This window comes from Loxodonta africana, chromosome 13, assembly GCF_030014295.1.
Source record: "Loxodonta africana isolate mLoxAfr1 chromosome 13, mLoxAfr1.hap2, whole genome shotgun sequence".
Classification (NCBI taxonomy): Eukaryota; Metazoa; Chordata; class Mammalia; order Proboscidea; family Elephantidae; genus Loxodonta; species Loxodonta africana.
The window spans coordinates 33,116,674-33,140,431 of record NC_087354.1 but is presented as its reverse complement, the minus strand read 5'-3'; the positions used below and the strand labels follow the sequence as shown (position 1 = coordinate 33,140,431).

General features: G+C 42.2%; 1 protein-coding gene across 2 annotated transcripts in view; it reads right to left on the bottom strand.

Moving 5' to 3' along the window:
• Nucleotides 1–502: 502 nt before the first annotated feature.
• Nucleotides 503–23,758, bottom strand: part of SH3GL3 (SH3 domain containing GRB2 like 3, endophilin A3) — a 193,930-nt gene continuing 170,674 nt past the window's right edge. For both annotated transcript variants that reach the window (XM_023552988.2, XM_064267193.1), the window contains 2 exons: nt 22,053–22,162; nt 503–1,167 (listed from right to left, as the gene is read on the bottom strand). In XM_023552988.2, coding sequence (XP_023408756.1) covers nt 962–1,167; nt 22,053–22,162 — 316 coding nt within the window. In that variant the 3' untranslated portion in view covers nt 503–961. The remainder of the gene's footprint in view (nt 1,168–22,052; nt 22,163–23,758) is intronic.

Genomic DNA, 23,758 nt, shown 5'->3' with positions numbered 1-23,758 from the left:
TGCAGTGTACAATCCGAGTTCAAACTTTGACTCTGCCACCTCTTGGCTCTTTGATATTGGGCAAGTCATTCAATGAGTCTCCTCTACAAAAGGGAAAACGATACCTTCCCATTATCTAACAGGGTTATTGTGGGTTTCGCTGGGTTAAGGCCCAAGGCTGGCTCATCGAGCCTACATGATCATGCTATTTACTAAGCATCTATAACAGGGCTTGCTTTAAAAACCTATGCAGTATTTGCCAGCAGCAGTAGCTGAGTTAGGCTCTTTTAAAAAATAAACTTAAATATTACATGGAAGGGTTTTCCATCCCCAAACTAGAAAGAAGGGTGTGCCGTGTTTAAGACAGGAATTAAAGGCCACTCTCTGGCATCCTGACCTTGGTCAGGAGCCAGGATCTAGACATCTATGTGCTGTGACCCCCTAGTTAGCCATGGGGCAGGTGGAGTTTGCAGCTGGAAGACTGTGCTTAAAAATCAACTCAACATTCAGAATAACCAACGTCTTTTGGCAGTGCAGTGTGTCATATTTATTGGGCTAGTCACAGGTAAGCTAAAACACGTTGAAGGGAAAAAAACGGAGGCCATCAGTAAAGTCAAGAAACAAAATATCTAGCATTTCTTAGTTTCAAATGTTGAGTTTTAAAACCACTGCAGCTGAGGAAGATAGGCAATCCATTGACATAACTCCAATGGGTGTCATTTGTTTTTAGCAACAAGAAGCACATACATTTAACCAATGACTTTCAAAACAATAAGCAAAAAAGAAAACTGTATATTTTTATGTAGCTAAGACAAGGTCATTTATACAAATTAAAGTGATACAAAATATATGAAAAAGAGAACACACATACAAAAGTCGTTAAGCTGGTCAAAGAGCGAGGATGTCACAGAACACCACACTGAGAGCATTGGTGTGAATTCATTTCAGTTCTGAAAGTACGTCCAAAGTTCGAGTGACACATTTACTGAGGTAAAGGCACAACCACTTCCACATAATTAATGGGGAAGAATCCAGATTCCCCACGTATCATTCCTTCATACCAGTTTTCATCTATTTGATTGGTCAGTGTAATGATGTCCCCTTCTTTAAATCCTAGTTCTCCTTGGTTTTCTGGCTCAAAGTCATAGAGACCACGACAGCAGGGTTGGTCCATGGGAACATTAGAACCTGTTCACGTCACATGGAGACAAAAAAAAGTACAGATTAACACGACAAATGATTCATGGAAATTTGAAGAGTTTGGGAAAGCTGTTAACAGTAGGTCTCTGCCTGCCTTCCCACTACAAGGTGGGCTCCACTCAGCTCACGGATGCTGTGTCGTGGTCTTTGGCCTCCTCAGCTGCCCCGGCCAGATAATGCCTCAGCTGATCTCCTGGGTCCACTGACTTTCTCATCAGTTCTCCCTGCCAGAGAATTCAGGCCCAGCCCTTCTCCCTGAAGCAGCTACTCAGCTCTGCTTGGAGCCCTGAGGGAGGTACAGAAGAATCACAAGGCCCAACCCTGCAGCTGTGGAGACTGGACAAAGACATGTGAAACACTGAAAGAACAAGTATGAGGTGGTGTATCACACATGGCTCGGAAGCTTGGAGGAGATGGAGGGCCTAGGAGGTCCAGGAGCTCTTCCTAGAGCTGGCGGGCAGGATACAGGAGCGGAGGAGACGAACCAGGATAGGAATGAGCACATATTTACAGACCAGCCTAATTAATGTCTTGAAGTTATTGTACCTAGCCTGAAGTTCTCAGAATAACATTTTTTAAATACTTTTTTTTTATTTCATACTAAACCATAGTCATTATAAGAAGAAATTACACGTATACAAAACTGAGAAAAGTCAGCAATAACCCATTAACCCAGAGATAACCAATGATAAATTAACATTTTGGCATAGAAGCTTCCAGATTTCCTTATGAATATATTTGTGTATGTATTTAAATATAGTTGTTTCCATAAAAAAAACTCCCTGTACATATCATTATGAGCATCTTTCCAGATTTTTTTCAATTACTATCAGTTGCCAACTGTATTATAATTTCTTTGACCAATTTCCTATTTGAGGACATTTAAGGTCCTTCTTCACTCCCTCCCTTCCTTCTTCTTTTTTTTTTTCTTTCCATTCTCTCTTGGCTTTCATAGGCAACTCTTTGAAAAATACTCTAACACATATATTTACAAACATGTACAATTAATTCCTTAGAATAAATTCCTAGAAGGGTATTTGCTGGTCATAGGATGTGAATTTTTCTGAGACTTTTGACATTTGCTGTCAATTTAATTTTCTATCATTCTTATAAATTTGAAGAGCCCTCTTTTATCCTACAAATTTTAACCCTTTGTATGTCATGTCTGATCCAAATAGTACATCCAGTTTATTATCTGGTTTTTGATTCTGTTTTTGGAATGTGTATGGGGATGGAACTGAAAAGAAGGTTTCTGTTTTGTTTTGGCATGTATATGTTGTTGTTGTTGTTTAGGTATCATCGAGTCGGTTCCAACTCATAGCGACCCTATGCACAACAGAACGAAACACTGCCCGGTCCTGAGCCACCCTTACAATCGTTGTTATGCTTGAGCTCATTGTCACAAATGAAGGTCCCGAAAGCTTTACTCCATCCACGTCATTAAGGTCGACTCTACTTTAAGGAGGCAGCTCTTCCCCAGTCATCTTTTGAGTGCCTTCCAACCTGGGGGGCTCATCTTCCAGCACTATATCAGACAATGTTCCAGTGCTATTCATAAGGTTTTCAGTGGCTGATTCTTTTCGGAAGTGGACTGCCAGGTCCTTCTTCCTAGTCTGTCTTAGTCTGGAAGCTCAGCTGAAACCTGTCCTCCATGGGTGACCCTGCTGGTATCTGAATACCAGTGGCATAGCTTCCAGCATCACAGCAACACGCAAGCCCCCACAGTATGACAAACTGACAGACACATGGGAGTTGGCATATATATAGAAAAAGAAATTGGCATGTATATAGAAATTTTAATCATGCTTGGTAAAGCAGAGGTCGAGTGAAAAAGAGGAAGACCCTCAATGAGATGGACTGACCCAGTAGCTGCAACAATGGGCTCAAGCATAACAATGATTGTGAGGATGGTGCAGGACCGCACCGTGTTTCATTCTGTCGTACATAGGGCCGCTGTGAGTCAGAAATGACTGGATAACACATAACAACAACATAAGCAAATTGACCACACTTTTCATTCATGGTTTATCCACTACCCAAAACCAAGCCAAACCTGTTGCCACCGAGTTGATTCCCAATCACGGCAACCCTACAGGACAGAGCAGAACTGCCCCATGGGGTTTCCAAAGCTGTAATCTTTACATAAGCAGACTGCCACATCTTTCTCCTTGAGACCGGCTGGTGGGTTTGAACCGGCAACCTTTCGGTTAGCAGCCAAGCGCTTTAACCACTGTGCAACCAAGGTGCCTTTGGTCTCCACAGTTACATTTAGATATTCAACTAAATTTTATTCCAGTATTTTTTATTTAATTTTTTATGTGAAAATTTTTACTTTTAATCCATTTGGATTTTGGCAAATAGTATAAGGTTAAGGTCTTTTTTTGTTTGTTTTTTAATGCTAAGGCTTAAGCAGTTATCCCCAGCACAGTTTATTATATAATCCATTCTTTTGCCACTGATTTCAAATACTACTTTACTATCCTTTATCTTTATCATATATTTAACTATCATGTGCACCTGTCTCTATTTTAGGATTTTCTATTTTATTCCACTGATCAATTTTGGTATGAGTCAGAATTGACTTGATGACAACTGGTTTACCATACCATTTTAAATACTGTAACTTTGAAAGAAATTTTAATATTTGGCAAAGCAAATTCCTTATAATTACTCTTCTATTTCAAAATTTCCTATATTCTTATGAAATCATTCAACCAGACTAACTTTAGTGTCAAGGTATCAAGTCCCCCCCCGCCACCAAAAAAAAATTTTCCTTTTAATTGTCTCCCTACCCCCTTTGGGCTTTAAAGATTAATTTTAGGAGAATTTTTTTTTTTAAACAAATGACCACCACATACCTTGAACAAACTCCACTTATTCATGTATTATACTTTTATTCTATGATTAGACTGAGTTTGTTACTACAGTATTTAGTGTTTTTGCAGCTGACTTGAAAAGTGAAAGTAGGCTATAGTTTTCCTTTTCATGGTGTGTGTCTGGATTTGGTATCAGAGTTATGTTAGTTTTATAAGATTAAATTTTTCTTCTTTTTCTATTGTGTAAAATATTCAAACCTTGAAGATATGAAAGAATTTTCCCCCAAGTGATCTGGACTTTTGGATTTCTGAACACAAGGTGCTTTCTAGGATAGCCCGTCATGGTGGCTTAGTGTGTCTGGGAAGAAGATGAAGTCACCCACTTCAGTCCTCCGTAGCACTTAAAGGGGGCCTGTGAGGATCTCAGCAGTTCCTGTGCTTCTACAGAAAGGAGCTGAAGGTGAGAGGAGGGGCAGGAATTGAGGGGCCACCTAGTTAAGTAAGAGGATGCTCTGTCTGGAGAGCTTGGGGGAATGGACCACTGGTGAGACCAAAGGGAAATGGTGAAGAGGGGACCAGAAGGAGGCTAAACCCCAATCCAAGTAAACCACACTCTCATCTACACGGAGGCCACAACACGGACAGAGGCCACCACCAGCAGATAGAACCAGTCCATCCAAAAGGAGGCCAGGGAAGCCTCCCCCACCTTCAATAACTGACTCATTATGTGAATGGCTCTCCTACTCCCCATTCAGCTCCCAATGCCAGCAGAGTAAGATCTGGAAAAGGAAAGGGAAGACAGTATCCCAGGGTAAGACCATACCAACTTTACAGCTTCTGTCCTTTAAGAAGAGAGTTTAATTGTGTCATATGATTGAAATATCTATTTTATCTAACTTCTGTCATCCTATTTTATGCTTTCCATTTCTATTTCCTTTTTCTATTATTATGAGCTACTGTTTTTCCTCCCTCTAGACTTCAATTGGAAACCCTGGTGGCGTAGTGGTTAAGTGCTACGGCTGCTAGCCAAAGGGTCGGCAGTTCAAATCCACCAGGCGCTCCTTGGAAACTCTATGGGGCAGTTCTACTCTGTCCTAGAGGGTGGCTATGAGTCGGAATCGACTCGATGGCACTAGGTTTTAGAGGTACCTCGAAAGACAGGCCTGAAAATCTGCTTCCAAAAGGTCACAGCCTTGAAAGCTCTGTGGAGCAGTTCTGCTCTGCACATGAGTTGAAATCAACTCGACGGCAACTAGCAACATCAGACTTCAATTGAGAACTCATAATCTCTATTAGGGACTATGAGTCGGAATCAACTCAACAGCAATGGAGTTTTTTTGGGTTGACTAGAGATTATGTTCTTTCCTCACTGAATCTTTTGGATCCAAGAAAAGACAGAAAGTAAATGTTGGTATTTCTGTGGTTGGTCAAATGAGAAGGCCCTTGTCCTGGAGAGGCGGAGGGAGGTGGCAATAATGTGAGGAGAGGGAGGGAGGGCCTGGAGCAGAGGAATGTTCCTGCTGTCAGAAGAAAGTCACTGAGCAGTGCCCACTTCTCTGACAGGGCAGTCCTCCTTAATGCTGCCCCATGCCTAACTTTTTCAGGTCTTTGTCCATGCCAGTGGGAGCGAGCATCACACCTCCCCTCGCCCAGGGACCTTCTATCAGCTGCCTTCCCCAAACAGGCAGGCTGCACTGAGACGGCTCCCCATGGCTTCCTTCGTGCAGTGGTTCTCAGCGTGGCCATACATTAAAATTCCTGCTGCCTAGTCTGCACCCCAAACCAACTCAGAAATCTCAGAATTTTCTGGGCCTTAGGCATCAGTACTATTTAAATTTCCCAGATATTTCCAATGTCCAGTTGCTGTCGAGTCAGTTCCAATTCATGGCAACCCCGTGTGTGTCAGAGTAGAACTGTGCTCTATTGGGTTTTCAGTGGCTGTTTTTTTTTTTTTTTTTGGAAGTAGATCACCAGGCCTTTCTTCCGAGAACTTGAACTTCTTTCAGTTTAGCAGCCTAGCACATTAACTATTTATAGCACCCGGGGACTCTGGTTAACACACTAGGCTGTTAACCGAAAGGCTGGAAGTTCAAATTCACCGAGAGGCACCTTTGAAGGCCTGGTGATTTACTTCTGAAAAATCACCCATTGAAAATCATATGGATCACAGTTCTCGTCCAACACACATGCCTTCTCCACGAGTCAGAATCAATTCATCAGCAACTGTCTTTCTTTTCCCCCCAACGTCCAGCCGAGGTTGAGAACCACCAGTCTAACAGCCCTCTCTTTCCTCCCTTTTCTTTTACCAGAACTTGGAAGTATGGAGCCCTGGTGGTACAGTGGTTAGAGAGCTCGGCTGCTAACCAAAGGGTTGGCAGTTCAAATCCACCAGGCGCTCCTTGGAAACACTACAGAGCAATTCCACCCTGTCCTATAGGGTTGTAGTGGGTCGGAATCAACTCCACAGCAACAGGTTTGGTTTGGTTTTGGAAAGTGTTAAGGAGTTTCAGCTGGTGGAGGAAGGGAGGGTGGGGAGGGAGGCTCTTCTTCATCTCCAGGTAGGCAGCTCTTTCCCACATGGTGACTTACAGGTAGGTCGGCCCTTTAATCTGGCCCCACCTGTACTCTGCTCTGTAGAATTTACATGAAGTTTCTGACATTTGGATGGCTCCTTCTATGACAGAGCCCTGCCCCCTCCCCCAAGTCTGTATACTCCTTTTGTCATAATGATGGGAACTGGGAGGGGAAAGATTCAAATACTTGGGCTCAGTTCCCTATCTTGAATTTGAAAAGAATAACATTCAGTGACTTCAAAGCATAGAGGAATTGAGTGTTTACAGTAACAGATCTTTTCCATTTTCCTTTGGAAATTTACTGCATATTGGTGGTAGTGGGGAGGGGACACTGAAAATACATGGAAACTTGAGCCTTAAGTCAAAGTAAATGTTATTAATGTGTAACTGTTTTAATGTGGTCTCTAAAAATGATTCGTATTCTTTTAGCATCTCTCTCACAACCAGTTTTTACAGAGGCAGGCAGGTACCGAATCACGTGGTAGCCTTGGGAAGCATCTCCTTGAACACAAAGCATTAATCCTGGGAGGGAATTTGGCGATTGTCCATGCACCCTCCTCTTCTTGAAAAGGAGGCAGTAATGCTCCACAGAGGTCACAATGGCCTTGCCCAGGGGTAACAGCCAAGCCAGAATGAGACACCAGGCCTCCAGCCCCCAGAACGTGACCTGCCCTGTGCCCCATGACCTCTGATATGATCTATGATGTGGTTAAGGGTTGCCAAACCATTTTGTGGGCTATCACACTGACTAATAGGCTATTTCTTTTTCTCTCCCATTTACTCTATAAGCTACCTGCAGCGACCAGCATAAATACTAAATGGCAGGCACGCACCTATCTGAGCTCACCACCTGTGTGTGCACGCATGTACACTCTCTGCACACACATATACTGAACACATCTGGGGAAAGACACATCACTCATTACTTCGTTTATTCCAGGCAAGGGACCACTGCCACGATGCCCACTTTGATTTTCTGAGAGGTGGAAGGGGGCCATCCCTCATGTCACACTCCATCAGCCAAGACACCCCAAATCAGGCGTCTCTCCTGAGACCCCTGAGGTGGACAGAGCCTGTGCAAGAGCTCCGTGATTCAGCTAAGTGTGTGTACACCTGGCTTTCTGCCCACACCTGTGTTGTGCAGAGCACCACCAAGGCAGTTCTCCTGATAAATCCACAGCCACCAGAGCTCAGACCTCCTGAATTACAAATGCTGAAGTGTGATATTCTGAAATAGTATTCATGCATTTTTTATTCTGGGTCATTCTTGCTGCCCAGGACACTCAATCCAAGTAGCTATGGCCTTCCTTACCTTAGGGGGAGGGCAGAACCCAGACTCGAACAAAGCAGTCAATGTTTAGCTTTTGATTTCCAAAATACTGCCATTTCAGTTGTGAAAGGTTGTGAAAGCCAAGGTTTTTGGGCTTTTGTGCCAGCTAAGTGGTTCTGAGACCAGAATGAGAGAGACCTCTGAATTCCAAGGAACCAGAGCTTTTTTTTTTTTTTTTTAGAGCTTAGAGATTTTATTACAAGCATGGAGAGGAAAGGGCTGTTTCCTGCCACACGGGGAAGAGATACAAGCCTTCTTGGAGGCGGGGAAGGGCCCTAGAGAGAGAAGAGGACAGAGAAGGTTGAAATGCTCCCTAGATTCCACTCTGGGCTAGAATCTTTGGCCCCACTTCCTACTGAAGCTGGGGAAGAAGGTGGGTTCCCAAAGTGCCCTGGGCCAACATGGCGGAGAGGGGCTGGCACAGAGTGTAAATGGCTGGTGTGGTGTAATTAAGCGGAGAGGGGATGTGAACTGTGAATGCTGGGGAAGAACCACAGACACCCTCAAGTCCCAGCAGGTGGTGAGGAAGTGCTGAGGGGGCATTTAGCCCAGGGGAGGTCTGGGGGAGGGCATACAGAGCTCAGAATGCAGAGACCTAGGTTATAGGCATCAGTGAATGACAACCCAGGTCCCAAGCCAGGTGTGTCAAGTTACCTCAGCCGTGGACAGCAGTCAGGACCTGAACAACCCTCTTCACCTGCCACCATGAGTTCCCCAAACTCTCTGAGTGTGCTGCTTGCACTCAGGCAATATCTTGGAAGGAGAAGAGAACCTTTGAGGAAAATCAACAGCTCTGACAGGGAATTTCAACATTGAATTGACTGTTTAAATCCTGACTTGACTAAGTAATAAATGGATAGGCTACACTTTCTGTTGGAAGAGACTGAGTTACCTTGAAATGGCAAGATTACGGGTTTTTCCATCATAAGAAGAAATGGAAAAATGATTTAAAAAAATATTTTGGGGGCCAAAAGTAGAAATGGAAAAAAGATTAAGTTGTTTCCGCAATTGGTCTAAACGGAGGCTCATAAGCAAGTTCAGCTCAGTTAACAGAAACAATTTCTGCTCACCTGAGTGGTCGTGTGTGAATTTTCCTTCTACACCAAAGACAAGTCAACATCACCATGGATGGAAACCAAAAGTCCAGGCAGAACAAGCTACATTTTCTCAGTGGAATCCTTCAAACCATACTAGAAACAGGCATCACCAAGGTACCTCAGTAGTTGAGCTTCCCATGATCAGAAGACAGCACCTCTGCCAAGATCTTCTCTTAAGAAAAGATGAGTCCTACCCAGCGCCCTGTCTTTGCTGACGTCCCACTCCTTTTTCCACTGTGGTCTTGCCACTGCTGCTCTTGTCAACTCACACCTCCATGCTTTCTCGTGTTCAGTCATTGGCATCTGAAAGCACCGAGAAGCAGTGAACCCAGGCTCCTCGCTGGCTGACATGCAGGCAGCTACAAGCCCCAACCTTGTGCTCAAGAGCAGATTACCCAATAGGCAAGGTAAGCACCATGCTTACCTTGCTTACCAGATTGTTTGTAGTGAAAATTTCACATTTTTTCACCACATCAAAGATTCTGCTTCTAGGTATGGCTGGCATCTGTCTCTCTCCCAACCTCATAGCATCTTCCTACAGCATCAAAGCCTCTTTTCAAATGACCCAGTAAGCAAGTAAGCATGGGCTTACTCGTGCTTACTTACTAATCTGTAGTGAACAATTCCACATCTTTGATGTGGTGAAACCCATGTGAAATTGTTCACTACAGATGATCTGGTAAGCAAGGTAAGCACTGTGCTTACCCTGCCTATTGGATAACCCACCCCTGCCTGTGCTGTCCAGCACTGAGGCTCAGCCTCCTCCTGCCCTTGCTGAGTGGGCTGTGTTTATTTTCTCTTACTCCTGAGAACTGGCTTACCGTAACATGAGAGTAGAAGTGGAAAACACAGTCTTCCTTGTTAAAGTACTGAAACAAAGATTATTTTAACAGAGAAATGGGAGTGTGCCTGTTAAATATTTATTATTCAAGGTCTGTTCCACACCATTAAACCAAAAAACTCATTGCCGTCGAGTCGATTCTGACTCATAGTGACCCTATAGGATAGAAGAGAACTGCCCCATAGGGTCTCCAAGGTGTAATCTTTAGGGAAGCAGGCTGCCACATCTTTCACCCACAGAGCGGCTGGTGGGTTCAAACCTCCAACCTTTCAGTTAGCAGCCAAGTACTTTACAACACGGGCTCCATTCTACACCATTAGGTGTGAGAATTAAATCCATTAATATCTCTGAGACACTGAGAATATTGTCCTGGCACATGGTAAACACTAAAACCTGAGAGCTATTATTTAATGCCTGTGGCTGGACAGGGCTGAGGAATTGTGGGACTACCATTACCAGAATAAAACGCACTCAGTATTTCTGGATATTCGAATACAGCCCTTTGCAGCAAGGACTTAGGGGAAAAAAAAATATGGCAGGGATGGAGGTGGGCACTTTCAACACCAAATTTTCATGCTGTTAAAATAACAAGGGTCCCAATGTTGACAGAAATAAGACCAACCATAGTATTCCTAAGAGGGGAGTGAACATTATTTTAGGGAAAACATGGTTTCCCTATCTACCTACTATGTGTTGGTTCTACAGTACTTCCTGACTGGCCACCTTAAAACTCTTATGCTGGAATCTCTTCAGTTTTCTACACCATTAGTAAGTGGTGGTGCTGAGATCTGACGTTAGCTAGGGAGTTCATTCCCACTTAATTTCTGAGTCAACTCCAGCCAAGGGGTGGTCCATCAGCTGGGCCATCTCCACCAGCTGGTCAGGCTTAGAATGAGACTTTGGGTTCTCAGCTTAATGTGTGCCCAGGAGCTCCCAGGGCTTGGAATCCTCTAGAAGAGCATTTTCTGCCCGGATCCTACGAAGGTCTCAGGAAGGTCTGCCCAGATCCCACCTAGCCTTGGGAGCCATGCTTAAGGAATGTCCTTCATGTACTCCGTCTCTGTCCTGCTTTCTTCAGCCTGGGCTCTAGCTTCCAAGTCAGCAGTTCAAGGCTTCGATTTAAAAAAAATCAACTCTGGCCTCTACTCCAGGTGGTGGATTAGACATCAGAGTGGAGATGGCTTGGAGTGGGATGGCCATTTGCAGCCTGGCATTCACTCTCCCTCAGCTGTATTCCAGGATCTGGAAGCCTGCTCCCAAGGGTCCTGTTTCTAACTCTGACTCTGCGGGAAGTGCAGGTTGGAAGATGTGGACAGTGGGGCAGGGGGGTCAGCCTTCTCTCTGTACTATTAAAAATCACAGCTCTTTTGTTGCACTTGAACTTGGTTTACTTTTAGACCACCAAAGGAGCCTACTGGGGTTTCTTCTCTGCTGACCCTGACTTTGAAGATTTCATACCTGTGAGCATTTGGTCAATGTCCCCACTAATGGGAAAGGCAAACTATGACCCCCCGCAAACCCTTTTTTTTGATGGGGAGGAGGTGGGGAGAGAAATCATTCACCTTACTGCTGTAGACATGAGTCCCCATGGGGGCTGTAGGGTAAGGAGTCTCTCGGAGGCTACTGACCTGAGAGGGCTCTTTGTTCTTTTAGTAAATGCCCAAGACTGCTGTGCCTTTTGAGTTTTTGTTCCTGCTTTTTATAGTTTTTCTCTTTCCTCCCTTGTAGTCAGGCTGCGACCTGTCACTTTTTCCTGCTGCCAGTGGGCCTTTCCGAAGCAGTCCCTCAGGCCCTTCTACTCTGCTGCTTCCAGTCTGCTGTAGGCTGGAAATCAGATAACCAATTATATAACATCAACAGCCGTGTATTTTGGGCTCTTACTGTGTAGCAAGTACCACCTCACATACATTATCTAATTTATCTCATCCTTAGAATAATCCTATGCCCTAGGGGTGACACCATATTTTTATGCAAATAACGCATGCCTTCTTTTTTTTTTTTTTTCTGCATTTGTTTGCAGACTTTGCCCTCCAACCATGAGGTATTTTTGTAAGCATGGTATGCTAATTTTTAAAAACATATATAGCAACACGTGGAAGAGGATTGGCATGGTGGCGCTTGTGAGGGTGCCTCGCTGGCAGGGGTGGGGGCGTGGCTGGCAAACAAATGCAGAATGTGTACGTTATTTGAGTAAAATACGGTAATTCCTGTGCTTTCAATGAGGAAATTGAGGCCCCGAGGAATGAAGTGACAGGGATTGGATTTGCAATGGCTGGCATAGTAGTTAAGTGCTACAGCTGCTAACCAAGAGGTCGGCAATTCGAATCTGCCAGGCGCTCCTTGGAAACTCTATCGGGCAGTTCTACTCTGTCCTATAGGGTCGCTACGAGTTGGAATCAACTCGACGACAGTGGGTTTGGTTTGGTTTTTCTGTAAATGGTTAATACACTTGGCTGCTAACTGAAAGGTTGGAGGTTCAAGTCTACCCAGAGACACCTTGGAAGAAAGGCCTGGCAAGTACTTCTGGAAAATCAGCCATTGAAAACCCTGTGAAGCACAGTTCCACTCTGGAACACATGGCGTCACCATGAGTCAGAATCAACTTGAGGGCAACTGGTTCTGGTTTTTCTAACTCCAAAGTCGTTAACAATGAGATGTACAGGTGACACCAGTTTTGCTGGGGGATCATTTTCTCCTCATTTTCTGGTTCTGAAGTAAAGAAGTTCAGAAGTGTTTCCTTATTATCCTTATGCTACCAAGTCCCTGATTGGTGCAAACGGTTTAAGTGCTTTGCTACCACCCAGAGCTGCCTTGGAAGAAAGGCCTGGAAATCTACTTACAAAAGATCACTGCCATTGAAAATTCTATGGAGCACAGTTCCACTCTGAACACACATGCATTTGCCATGAGTTGGAACCAACTCCAGGGCAACTAGTTTGGCTTTGGTTTCTTTGCCAACAGGCCATTAAGAAGCAGAGAGGAAGGTGCCTGTTAATGAGGTGAGTCAGCAGCCCAATCAGGAATAGAACCAAAATCACCCTGAGATTTGATTTGTATCTGTACCGCCTGGCTGGGCAATTCATCTCTTAACATTTTAGGGTAAAAAAAAATCTGATTTGGAACTTTCAAGTTAGTTTTGGCCCAGATTCATTCTCTGGGCCAGGCACCGTGTTTGACCTACTAGATACCATCTCTTTTGAATTAGAATCAGCATATGTGGTTCAAGCTCCTTTCAAACGCTATAAAAAAAAATATATATATATATATATTTTTTTTCTCCCAACCTAAAATCTCAGGCTCTTGTAGCAAAATTCTTTTGAAGCTAACACTTTCTCTTTAGCTGACCCAGACATAGCATTTGTTGGACAATTTTGATAAATACCAGAAAACCTATTTTCCTCAACATCTCTACAACAGTAGTTTTGCCCATTGGACAGAAACTTCAGACCCCTGGGTTCTAGCTCTAGCTTTCACAGTAACCAACTGTTCGACCTTGGTCACATCTGGGTCCTTATCAGCCAATTTCAAGTGTTAATGTATATGATGGTTAAGTAGTGAATTACTGAGTAAAGTCTAGTAATAGTTTTCACATCTATGAATGTCTTCCTTGAAATAACAGCCCTATATTTATCCACAGGAGACGTGATTTATTAAAATTACTTGTCAACGAAATTCAAGCTTAATCATTATGATCTATAAAATTAAGCATGCGGGACTTGTTTTACCCTGAATATCAATCCTCCACAATTTAAACGGGTTATATTCTATGGATGTTTAACTGATACGGCTTGTACCCCTTACTTTATAAAACCCTGATCTGTCTATCGAGATAACTTTTGCAGCTATCTTAGAAGCTGTGCCATATCTATGCTTCCTGAGAGGTGAACCATCTAATACAACCAGGTCCTATTTTTGTGGGTTATTTTTGCCACTCTGAGTTAGGGGAAAAGGGAAGAGAAATGACCTTTATCAGAGGTGACCTTCTGACTGCTGGCATAGGAATCGCCTGCAGACTATTTTGTTTGGCCTGCTCCTTGCTTTTTATAGTGTGGATTAGTTGCCAATATTTGAAAATCAGGAGTTTTCACATAAACATGTGTCTTCTGGCTTCTCTTGAAAAATCAGAAAGACTGGCTATCCTGGGCCCACATTCCTGGGTAACCGGCATTTGCTATTGACCATCAGCTGCCCCTCTGGGTGGCTCCAGACACACCCCCTCTGTCGTGCTCCTGACACGCAGGGTTGGTGTCGGTTGCCATTTGTCATTAGCCTTGCACCGTTTTCTCACACTTTCCCTATGTCTTTCATTCTTATAATCTGGTGTTAGAGTATGAAACTGGGACCACCCATTGGACAATTCCAGGAGGCATTATTCAGGTAGATCCAAGCATAGACTTTTCTGGAGTTATGCTACATAGAGGCCCTGTTTGTAATCCCTGGAGACAATGGACTTCTACAATATTTTTTTTTTAAACAGAAGCCCATATATTAATATTTAGATGATGGTATCTTAAAATATACAGATCAAAGTTATTGCTGTAGAATATATACTAAGATTCTAAAATAGGTAGTATTTGGATAATATAAACATATAAGCATTTCAGCCAAGTAGTCCTAAAATTTCCACAACTAAGTTACAAGTCTTACAGGCTTTTCAAAAACGCTTTTTACAGACTATTTAAAAGAATTACAGGAAACCATTCCCCGTGGTGAGAACACCTGTGCTTCCCTCCAACGCTTCCTTCGGATTTTAATATAAGAGAAGGGATTCTTCTCCTTTCCCACATCAATGGCTACTGATTAACAATGAAAATCACAGGTTGAGTTTTCATTTGCTTTAAATAATAATTCTAAAACATAGAAAGTATAAAACGCTCAGCCTGATCACTTTTCAGATTTTTAAGCATGCTAAGTATTCATAAAAGATATAGATTATAGCCACAGACTTTAGAGCTAGAAAGAATCTTGGAAAGTCTCAAGTCCAATCACTTTATTTAAGGATAATGTCAAAGCAGCCCAGAGATGTTAGGAAATTCAGCCAAAGTCACACAGCTAATAAAGGCCTGAACTACAAGTTAGGACTTCCGTTTCCTTGTTCATTCCTCCCCTGTCAATGAATTCTGCCTCTGAGCCACTGCTGATAATATATAGTCATGGATGTGCAGGGAGGGTTGGTGGCAAAAAAAAAAAAGAAGAAGAAGAAAAGAAAAGTGGTGAGAAATAACCTGAGGAGTATGCCATCACCATTGTCACCACTCTGAAATTTTAATTTCCTCTTTGGAAATTTAGGTAAATACACATATTAAAAAAAAAAAAAAAAAAACCATTGCTGATTGAGTCAATTCTCACTCATAGCTACTCTGCAAGACAGAGTAGAACTGCCCCAAAGGGTTTCCAAGGCTGTAATCTTTCTCTCTCTCTCTCTCTTTTTTTTTTTTAACAGTACTTTAGATGAAGGTTTACGAAACAAACTAGTTTCTCATTAAATAGTACACATAGTGTTTTATGACACTGGTTAACAACCCCACGATATGTCAACAGTCTCCCTTCTCAACCTTGGGTTCCCTATTACCAGCTTTCCTGTTCCCTTCTGTAATACAGGCTTTAATCTTTATGGAAGCAGACTCTCAAATCTTTCTCCCTTGGAGTGGCTGGGGGATTTGAACTGCCGACCTTTTGGTTAGTAGCCGTAGCTCACTGTAGCTCTTAACCACTGCTCCACCAGGGCTCCAAATATATATATATATATGGGTATATACATACATATACGTTATATTTGTAAAGTGATTACCTTCTTTAATTTTCAAAGTTCACATTTTACTTTTGAATAAATATTTATTTTCTAAAGTAATTCTAGAGACTCTGCTGCTATGAGAGGAGTGACTTAGAATCTAGAAATTATTTTGAGGCTCCTTAGAAGTGTCAAGAAATTTATAAAAGTCTCTTTTATACCTAAGGGGAGTTAGAATGTCTTAATATAAACCATTTGAAAGATTTATTTCTCCTCACTCTGAAATGCCAGCAGGACACATTTGGAATGCACATTTGTTAACTAATCTCAGCCTTCTACATTTTTAAAGTAAATTCCAGATTGGAGTATATTAACCCTTAGTTGTGATGACAGAAAGTGGTACCCTCTTTAAGAATTTCAGTGGGACAAAAAAAAAAAAAAAACTTTATATATGAATAGGTTGATACCAAAGGTAAAATATCCTTTGTCCTCAAATCATTAAATTTATAATTCAGTGTCTTAGTCATCTAGTGCTGCTATAACAGAAATACCACAAGTGGATAGCTTTAACAAAGAGAAATTTATTTTCTCACAGTCTAGTAGGCCAGAAGTCCAAATTCAGGGTGTCAGCTCCAGGGGAAGACTTTCTCTCTCTGTCGGCTCTGGAGGAAGGTCCTTCTCGTCAATCTTCCCCTAGACTAGGAGCTTCTCTGCACAGGAATCCCAGGTCCAAAGGACTCACTCTGCTCCTGGTGCTTTTTTCTTGGTGGTATGAAGTCCCACCCTCTCTGCTAGCTTCCCTTTCCTTTTATCTCTTGTAAGATAAAAGGTGGTACAGGCCACACCCCAGGGAAACTCCCACTATACTTGATCAGGGATGTGATCTGGTAAGGGTGTTACAGTTCCAACTTAATCCTCTGTAACATAAAATTACAATCATAAAATGGAGGAGAACCACAAAATACTGGGAATCATGGCCCAGCCAAACTGATACACACATTTTTGGGGGGACATAATTCAATCCATGACATTCAACAAGTGACAACTTAGGGCCTCTGAGTGGTGCAAATGGTTTGTGCTTGTCCACTAACTTAAAGCATGGTTATTTGAACCCAGCAACACTGCAGAAGAAAGGTCTGGCAATCTGTTGCCATTACGATTACAGCCAAGAAAATCCTATAGAGCTCAGCTCTACTTTGTAACACATGGGGTCACCATGAGTCAGAATCAGCCTGGCAGCAGTGGGACAACTTGAGGGCTGATAAAAATGGCACGGGGTGGGGAAGATATTCGAGCACAGGTCACAAGTTCCAACACTCTTTTCCTGAAAATGACACGCACCATTTCAGCTCAAGGACTTTTCTTGGCCTCCTTTTCTCTTTGGGGACAGAGAGCCAGCATGTGCTGACAAAGCAGCATGACCCCACTCTCACGGGCTTGCTTGGACAGACAGTCCTTTCTCCTAGACAGGCCTAAACACGAATTTTGTCTGCAATCCATCATGTCAAGATGTGACACTCCCCGCCCCTTTTTGGCTCACTTTGGTTCACTCTCTTAACTACTCCCTGATATTATCAAAGATTCCATCTCCGTCTGAGGATGGATTCTGCCTACTCAACCTAAGTCCTTTTTCCCTCCTTTTGTTCCTGTAGAAAGAAGAAATGATGAAGAAAATGTTCTTGGAATTCATTTCTGGCAGCGTCTTGCGAGCTTTGCTTTAAATTGTTAGTGAAATGCTTGACATTTTTCCTTCACTTTATAAACACTATGTGCAAATCATTCAGAATCCTAATGGAAAGTAACTTCCCATTAATGCAGACCATAAAATGCCGTTTTCTTTTGAAACTGTGCCTTAAAAACAAATAGTACTGGACCCCTTTACACTCGCAAATTCCACCCACAAATCAACGGAGCCTGAGGCTGGATGTGTGAGTGGGGGACTAAAGCCACGGCCAAAGGAAACTTAGGAGAGGCAGCCTATGAAAGGCACAGGCAAAAGTCAAATGGCGGCACACAGCACAGCCCGCAGCAGTAGAGAGTCCTGGTACTGGGCCCCAAGCCGCCTTAAAAACCATCTTTCGCACAACTGTGATCTCTGGCTACACATTGCCCTTCTCACAATTTACTCTCCCCAGGGACTGAGCTACTGGCCAAGGAGGTGGGCACAAAGGCACTGACACACACAATCTGAATGAGGATGCCAAACAACTCATTTTCCAATCAGTGTAATTTTTTTTCCCCAACTCAGATGCATAGGATAAACCACCTTTGCGACGACTTACTGATTGAAATGTCAGAACCCCTGTGATCAAAAATCTTAGAAATAAATCATTCCCTATGAATCTGAACATTTTATAGCATTCCCCAATATTCCTTCTTAACAATATAAAATGAAATAGCTATAAGGGAAAGTGCCCAGCTCTGTTACTTACTGGCTCTGTGACCTTGAGAATTTCTCCCTTAACCTCCCTGAGCCTCCACTTACTCATCTGTACAATGGAGATTAATAACTACTAGAAATGTGTATAAAGCATTTGGTATACTATCTAACCCATAAAAGGTACTCAATAAGCACAGCTGTTATTATTATATTGCTTTTCCTGTTAGTATTATTATGAGGATGAAATGAGTTATGTATGTAAACATCAAATAATAACACCTGGCATGTTGTAGATGCTCAACTGTTAGGTCCCTATGCCCTGAGCAATAGCTTCATTAAAATTCCTTTTCATTTTTACAGAGCTCCAGGACGGTGCAAACCAGTTAATGCACTCAGCTGTTAACCGAAGAGTTGGAAGTTCAAGTCTACCCAGAGGCATCTCAGAAGAATGGCCTGGCCACCTCCTTCTGAAAAATCAGCCAGTGAAAACTTTATGGAGCACAGTTCTACTCTGACACACCATGAGTCAGTGTCAACTCGACAACAGCTGATTTTTTCAACTATCTCCACACTGCCAATCTGGGTGGTCAGATTTAGATGGCGGAAACCCTGGTGGTGTAGTGGTTAAGAACTACAGCTGCTAACCAAAAGGTGGGCAGTTCAAATCCACCAGGTACTCCTTGGAAATTCTATGGGGCAGTCCTACTCTGTTCTGTAGGGTCGCTATGAGTCGGAATCGACTCAATGACAATGAGTTTGTTTGGTTTTGATTTTATTGGTAGATGGAGACAGCTTTACCAAAGGAAAGCTGAGTCCTCTCTCGTGGCAAATGAGAGCATGGTGTTGTGGAAGCTTGACCCAAGTCCTGTCACCAAGAAGTCCTCTAATGTGGGGTAAAGGCTGGAAGGGTAGGGACAGCAGGGTAGGGAATGAACCGTGGCATCCCGAGTTCTGCTTCATTCAGAGATACTATTGTGTGTGGGGGGCGGGGGGCGGTGGGCCAGTGAGGGGGGGTGGACTCACTTTCAGAGTTTTTTGTTTATATCCAGTTTCTTTCTACAAAGAAATTTTGAAGTGGCTTACAATAAAATACATCTTCCAAATATTTTGTTAGAAACCAGAAATAACCAGTGCCATAATAGAAAGACGTAAAAAGTAGAGAAACAATATAATGTATCATCTAAACTGTCATGGATTGAATTATGTTCCCCCAAAAATGTGTGTATCAACTTGGTTAGGCCATGATTCCCAGTATTGTATGGCTGTCCTCCATTTTGTGATTGTAATTTTATGTTGAGAGGGTTAGGGTGAGATTGTAACACCACCCTCACTCAGGTCACCTCCCCGTGTGTTTCCCTGGGGTGTGGCCTGCACCACCTTTTATCTCTAAAGAGATAAAAGGAAAGGAAAGGTATGAGTTAGGGACCTCATACCACCAAGAATGCAGCACCCGGAGCAGAGCGTGTCCTTTCAACAAAAGGTCCCTGAGCCTGAGAAGCTCCTCGACCAGGGGAAGATTGAGGACAAGGATCTTCCTCCAGTGCCAAAAAAGAGAGAGAAAGCCTTCCCCTGGAGCTAACACCCTGAATTTGGACTTGTAACCTACTAAACACAAAACAAAACAAAACAAAAGCCTACTAGACTGTGAGAAAATAAATTTCTCTTTGTTAAAGCCAACTACTTGTGGTATTTCTGTTATATCAGTACTAGACGACTAAGACACAAACGAAAGAACTTTTCAGAGTAATAGGCACTATCAAAAATTACACTTGAGCAACAGACATACACTGGGAATGTCCCAAGCAAGCTGGGGCTCTCAGTCACGCTCATCCAAAGCACACCTGTTCTTCAAATACCATCAACTTTTTCTCATCAGTAGATATATTTTTTTCTTTATTCAAACATTCTTGTTGAAAATACAATTTAAAGAATATCTTAAGAAAAAAAGAAAAATATTGCCCATAATCCTACCATTTAACCTGGTCTGCACGTAGATATAAATTTACAAAGTTGTAATCATAGTGTCTTGGTTACTGAGTGCTGCTACAACTGAAATACCACAAGTGGATGGCTTTTACAAAGAGAAAGTTATTCTCTCACAGTCTAGTAGGCTAAAAGTCCAAATTCAGGGCATCAGCTCCAGGGGAAGGCTTTCTCTTCTCTGTCAGCTCTGGAGGAAGGTCCTGGTCATCAATCTTCCCCTGGCCTAGGAGCTTCTCAGCATGGGGACCCTGGGTCCAAAGGATACACTCTTCTCCTGGCACTGCCTTCTTGATATGAAGTCTCCCTGTCTGCCTTCTCACTTCTCTCTTTTATATGTCAAAAGAGATTGACTTAAAGTACAACTTAATCTTGTAGATTGCCTCCTGCCTCATTAACATAACTGCTCATGATCCCACCTCATTAACATCACAGAGGTTAGGATTTATAATACAGAAGAATCATATCAGATGACAAAATGGTAGACAATCACACAATACTGGGAATCATGGCCTAGCCAAGTTGACACACATTTTTGGGGGATACAATTCAATCCGTAACACATAGTATATTTATAACTAGTATACTTATAATTTTGTGTTTTTCTTTTTCACTTAACATTATACTATAAATATTTATTTTTCAACATAATCTCCACAGTAATAATTTTGAATAGCTACATAATATCCCATTTGATATATCATAATTTACTTAACCATTATTCTACTATTGGTCATTAAGTTATTCCTCCTTATAACCTTTTGTTTCTGCAGCTAGTACTGTAACAGATAAAGCACTATGCATTTGTTAAATTACTTCTTTTGGATACATTTGCAAGAGTGAAGTCACTTAGAGTATACAAGCATGTTTATTAATTTTGACAGACACTGGTAAGTTGCTTTCCCAGTGGGCTATCCCAGGTATTGACACATTACAGCCTGTGGGCCAAATAAAGTCTTATTGAAACACAGCCATTCGTTTATATCTTGCCTATGACTGCTTTTGTGCTATAATGGCAGGGATGAGTAGTTACAACAGAGTCCATATGGCCCACAAAGACTAAAATATTTATTATCTGGCCCTTTACAGAAAAAAGTTTGCCACTGTACACACTCAATGGCAAAGAGTTTTTATTGGTCTATGTATGTAGATGTGTATCTTTTCATATATACATATATGTATATATATATATGTGAGTGTGTGTGTGTATATATATACATACATACGAAAACTACGAAACTTAGAAATAGTGGGCTAGATCTATATGCATGGCATGGAAAGACTGCCCAGAAATAGTGATACATTTTAAAAAATAAAAATAAAAAGCGAGCTGCAGAACAATATAACTAGTATGATCCTGCATTTTAAAAATCTAAAATTTTTTTTGTATATATACTATATATAACCCTGGTGGTGTAGTGATTAAGTGCTACGGCTGCTAACCAAGAGGGCGGCAGTTCAAATCCACCAGGCGCTCCTTGGAAACTCTATGGGGCAGTTCTAGTCTGTCCTATAGGGTTACTATGAGTCGGAATCGACTCGATGGCAACCGGTTTGGTATACACATACATACGCACATGACAGTATTCACACCAAGTTGTTAACAGTGGCTGCCTGCAGGAAGGAGATTGGGATGGAGTGGTTGACCACAGGACACTATAGTAAGATATACATCATTTGAAGGTGCTATTTTTTTTCCAATTGTTGATTTTACTCAAGAACATTTTCACGTGTCATTTGTATACTTAAAAATAATGATACGGCCCTTAAGACAGTATCTGCCACATAGCAGGTGCTCAACAAACGCTAATTCCCCCTTTTGAAAAATAAGATAATAAAATATTTTGAAAGAGTTAAGATTTTAAAGACAAAGGATAATGTAGCAGGTTCTATGGCCAAGGTTAAACACATGAGAAGGCACGAAGTTATGGAATTCTTTCCGATTTTCCAAAATTGACTTAAGTATCTGAAACCAGGAAGCAGGGAAAAGGAGCATCATTGGGAAAAAAAGATTGACTGAACAACCAAAGAAAGAAAGTCAGAGTCCCAGCACATTCACACAGGAAGACCCAGCAACAACAGGTAAGCAAGGGCACACGAAGGGCACATGGGACAGTCATCTCACCTGCTGCCTTCGCCGAGGAGGCGGCAGAAATCCCACTGAGCTCACTAGAACCCCTTTTTATGGGCCTTGGCTGGTATTCTCGCTTGGGGATGTCGGAGGCAGCTGATATTCTGTAACACACGTTTTAGGACGAGTCAGACAGACATCTGAGGAAGAAAGCAAAGCCTCTAAACAGACAAGCACTCTGCTCCACGCGCAGACTTGGGTCATAGGCAGTAGTTATGAAAGGGATGATTTTTATACATTTATTCTTAAATAGCCCAAACTGATAAATGTGATATCTCAAATGTATTTTTTCAACTATTTATTTGATGAAGAATGTTTGCCTCTCATAGTCTCTGAGGCATACAGCAAGTGCCTGGGACACAGCAGGCACTCAGCAGTGTTAGCCACCTTCTCCCTCTTTTTGCTCTCTCATTTTTGTTGCCATTAAGTTGGCTCCAACTCATGGCAACCCCCATGCACAAGAGAATGGAACATTACCCCTCTTGTGTATTTTGAGTGGCTTCCAACCTAAGGGGCTCATCTTCCAGCACTATATTGGACTATACTCTGTTGTGCTCCATTGGGTTTTCATTGGCTAATTTTCGGAAGTAGATTACCAGGCCTTTTTTTTCCTAGTCTATCTTAGTCTGGAAGCACCTCTGAAACCTATTCACCATGGGTGACCCCGCTGGTATCTGAAATGCTGGGGGCACCCAAGCGACGACTGTATGACAAACTGACAGACGGGTGGTAGCTTTCCCCTCTTATAGAGATCATTATGAAGAAGAAAGCACACTCATGTGAATACTAATGAACTACCTGCCTACAGAAGTATATGCTTCAGAGACTGGACACACCTTTTATCTGCCCTCTATAATGATGACATTGACTCCAGTGACAATCCTCCCAATTTTATTCATTAGAATAATCCCGAATAAAACCAATTCTCTGTTACCAAACCTGGTCATAAAGTGGGGATCTTTAAATTGTTTTATTGTAATAAAAATATATACATAACAAAATATTTGCCAGTTCAACATTTTTTTTACATGTACAATTCAGTGGCATTGGTTATGTTCATTATGTTATGCAACTATCACCACTACAATACAGGGATATTTTTAACCCAATATTTAAATAGGTTTGCCATACATTCCACATATGAGATTACTGGTTTTCAGAAAAATATAGAAAGCATTTACCATTAAAGCCACAAGGAATGCAGCAACTTTTCTTCGACTGTCAGAAAATAATTTTGACTCTTCCAGTACCTCTTAGAATCAACATTATGAACATGACCTGGTATTTGTACTGGGAAAGCATCTTTTCCAGATATTTACATACTTCCTGAATATTGTCTCTTCCTTCTCCACACCCCAAGGAGTTGGGAGAGGCAGGTTATAGACTACCACCACCCTCAGCTTGAAAATGGGGAGCTAAACTCTCACTGAGTCAGCAGGGAAGCCAGAAGCACACTGCAGTGGCCGAACACAGGTCAAGAAAAAGGGCTTTAATGATAAGGTAAAAAGAAAAGGAAGGAAAAAATCGCCAGATCCCTTTTCCCAGTTCCGTCTTATTGGCCAAAACCATGTATTATCTCAGTCCTATCCCACACCCAGCCATGAAAGCCAGCTAAGGAAAATTCAAAACAGACTAGGGAAGGGGGAGGGTGGAAGGGGAAAGAAAGGAAGAAGGGAGGGAAGGGGAAGGGAGAAAAGGAA